Source organism: Nicotiana tabacum, chromosome 12 (genome assembly GCF_000715075.1).
Source record: "Nicotiana tabacum cultivar K326 chromosome 12, ASM71507v2, whole genome shotgun sequence".
In the NCBI taxonomy this organism is placed as follows: domain Eukaryota; kingdom Viridiplantae; phylum Streptophyta; class Magnoliopsida; order Solanales; family Solanaceae; genus Nicotiana; species Nicotiana tabacum.
Window position 1 is genome coordinate 37,334,546 of NC_134091.1, and position 3,345 is coordinate 37,337,890.

At 39.1% G+C, this 3,345-nt stretch overlaps 1 protein-coding gene across 1 annotated transcript; it reads right to left on the bottom strand.

Annotated features, from left to right (window-relative positions):
• Nucleotides 1–245: 245 nt before the first annotated feature.
• LOC107797770 (uncharacterized) lies at nucleotides 246–3,023 on the bottom strand. Its single transcript, XM_016620690.2, has 4 exons — nucleotides 2,946–3,023; nucleotides 2,557–2,852; nucleotides 1,350–2,101; nucleotides 246–961 (listed from the first exon to the last, which is right to left on the bottom strand). Exons 2-4 carry the CDS (start codon nucleotides 2,842–2,844, stop codon nucleotides 439–441), a joined length of 1,563 nt encoding a protein of 520 aa, XP_016476176.1. The 5' UTR covers nucleotides 2,845–2,852; nucleotides 2,946–3,023; the 3' UTR covers nucleotides 246–438.
• Nucleotides 3,024–3,345: the final 322 nt, after the last annotated feature.

Here is a 3,345-nt window from a genome sequence, read left to right on the forward strand (position 1 = left end):
TTCTGAGTACTGCTGATCTATATCAATCTAACCTCGAGATTTCCATTCTCGAGAACCAACACTGATACGAAAAAAGAAGAAGATGGTCACATAGCAGGAAGATACTCTAAATGATGTTACATGTAATAAAAGGCACAGATTGTGAAGCTCGAAAGAATGAAAGGGAAATCTATGTTGCTCTACAACTATGATCAGTGGCGAAGCTAGGATTTTCTCCAAGGGTGTTCAAATTTAAAAGTGAAATATTTTTCCGACAAAGGGTGTTCAATATGTGTTATATACCTCTAAAACGTAATATTTTACCTATGTACACAGTGTAATTTTTCGACGAAGGATAGTCAATTGACCACCCTTATGACCATGTGGCTTCGCCACTGTTTATGATAACTATCTATGATAAATCGCTCCATAAATTATTGATTCTTTTGATAATGACTGCTATTGGTCGAGTTGAGAAAAGGTCGGGTGGTGGTGGACTAATGTCTTCTCAACATCATCATCATCATCATCAAAATCAAGTCCATCTTCGTCATAATCCATTTCAACAATGATTCTGTCTTCAAGGTGCTCTTCGGATTCAGATGACTTGGCTTGTGAATATTGTCGAGTCGTACCAGAAGTATCCAAGCCCATGATTTGCATCTCTGATTCTATCAGTGCTTCCATTTGAGCCCTCTCCTTATCCCTTGGATACGTGCAATAGAGAAAAGAGTAAATCACACAGCATAATGCCATTGGAGTTCCTATGGAAGCGAACAACGCTTGTGCCAAAGCTTTGGCATTTCCTCTGTCTGTCGCAATACTTTCAACACCTTCAGGAACTGGTTTATAACCGTACACATTCTGAGCCAGTAGTCCAACAACAGGGGGAGCAAAAGACGACAGTACAGATTCAAATGATCGGTCCAGAGCATAGATACTTGTTCTTGACTTCTCAGGCACTATCTCTGCAAAAATTGGACTGTTGGCACATCAGCATAATATGCAATCAAGAAATTCATACTGACAATGCACAACGAGTGCTGAAATGTAACCTTAGGAAGGAACTCGATCCTCACCCTTTTCATGACCAATGATCTACTCACAAGTTAACTTTAAACGGGTATATTTCTTTCTAATTTGGCAACACAATAACAAACTACTCCTTCTACAACTTCATGTACCAATCATTCACTCCTATAAATAATGTGTTTTCTTTAGGCCTTATTTAGATATTAGATAATGACTAATTTACTTCATTGACCAAAATCTCTTCTTCCACCACTCCAATCAAAACATTTTGAGTTGCTAACCAAAGAATTCTAAAGGCAAGGAAATGGACAATAGAAGTGTTGTGTGAAGATCATTACTTGTTTGTAGCTGGAGCATTCCAAGATATGCAGAATCCTGTAATAAACAGGATCAGACCATGCATGAATGCCGAGGAAGGATCGTCAGGCAAAGCCAGCATAAGGATTGCCGATAGGGGAATAGCTGAAGCTGAACTTATTTGCGCCAGAATTATCCTGCCACAATTTGGTAGGCGCTGGGATAACATGTCTCCCATCCTGCCTCCAAAGAGTCCTCCAACGGAACTTCCAACCACAAACAAGCCAATAAGTACAGCAGTCTTCTCATGGGAAAGTCCAGTAAGCTCTAACCACATTGGAGCAAAGGACAAAGCTGACCAGGGAAAAGAACCAGTAACACCCTGAGCTACAATAATCTGGAAAGATCGAATCTTTATGACCGATTTTGCTTCTTGAACGAGACCTTGCACTTCCGACATGAAGGATTTACAATTACCTTCATCAGTAGCCTTTAGACGGCCATCTGGGAAGTGAGGATCATTTGCATATAAGCGAACCAAAATACCAATAATAATGCTGACGATCCCAACGAGATGAAATGCGAGCCTCCAGCCAGGAATTCCCAAAAATGTAACGGGCGCTATCATTAAGGAGAACAACCCACCAATTATTGAACCAATATTGCTAGTAAGCTGTAGCCATCCAAATGCCATCCCACGTTTGTCATCATCAGTCGAGTCAGCTACAAGAGATTGAATAGCAGGTGCAACTATGGCTAGGCCTATCCCATTTAAAGCTCTCGATACTGCCACCTTATCAAGCAAAGGTGCATAACTTTAGGAATCCGTTGACATATCCATAATTCTAGCATTAATCAGTTGGTTTTCCTAGAATGCTATTCGCATATGTACATCAATGGACTACAAGTTGGGGGATGGTGGGGAGGTGCTGCACGCAAATGTAAACACAATCCAAAGACCTAGTGGTACTCGAATTGAACACACTCTTTATTCGATAGAATCAAGAGAAGAGGAGGTCAAAAGTACCCTCATGCTTTGCAAAATATCTTAATTTTAACATCCGATCCTAATGGAGCTCCAACCTAAAGTATGACGGAGGGTAATTTCAACTCAGACTCAAAAGTAGAGGGTAAATTTGGACATCTTTCCCGAAGTGTTTAGAAAATAAGATATTAATAGAGGAGTAACTTTGGATCAATGAATTCAAAAAATCAAAAATGAGAATTGTATTTATGTAACAGACAGACCTGAGAGAAGGTAGAGGAGAAAGCGACGAGGAAAGTGGCGGCAGCCCAAAGAAAAGCACCATAGGCGATAACATGGGCCCGGTTATGGCGAGCAGCTAAGTAAGCAGCAAGAGGATAACACAGGGACTGAACCATGGACCGGAAAAGCGTGAGGGAGCCCAACCTCGTTGGATCAGCATGTAGTGCTTCACCAACTTCCTTATAAACACCAGGTAACAATGATTCGTCCGCCCTTTCCATTATTCCCGCTAAGTTCACCAGCACCAGTGTTACTGTTTCTGCCTTCATTTTTCTCTCTGTGCAAACAAAATTGTGTCAAGATTTTGATAAACCCTTTTTAACTGTAAAATTGAGGGGAAAATGGGGATTTGAATTAAACAGTAGCTGACAATTGCTGATGAACAAACTGATGAGTCACCGTTGACCCTAACAAATTTCACTCTCCATTTTCCGCTCAATAATTAGAGTATGTTTTACCTGGGAGAGAGTGCTGAATTTTATACTCCTTGATATAGTTTTCAACCAAAATAGTAAAATTAACATGTCTATTGGCAATAAACTTTATTTCCACAATATTGTGAGGAACTTTTTTTTATAATAAAAAAGGTATCAAAATTTGAAGGTGCCTCATCTCCAAGGGTTATTTCGATTGAAATATAAGAGAATTTTTATTTTTGTATAAAATTTTATATTACCTATAAGTCGTTTAATTTTCGGTATAAAACCGTGCATGATTAATAATCTTTATATAACTAATACATAATTTAGTTACTAATATTATGCTATAAA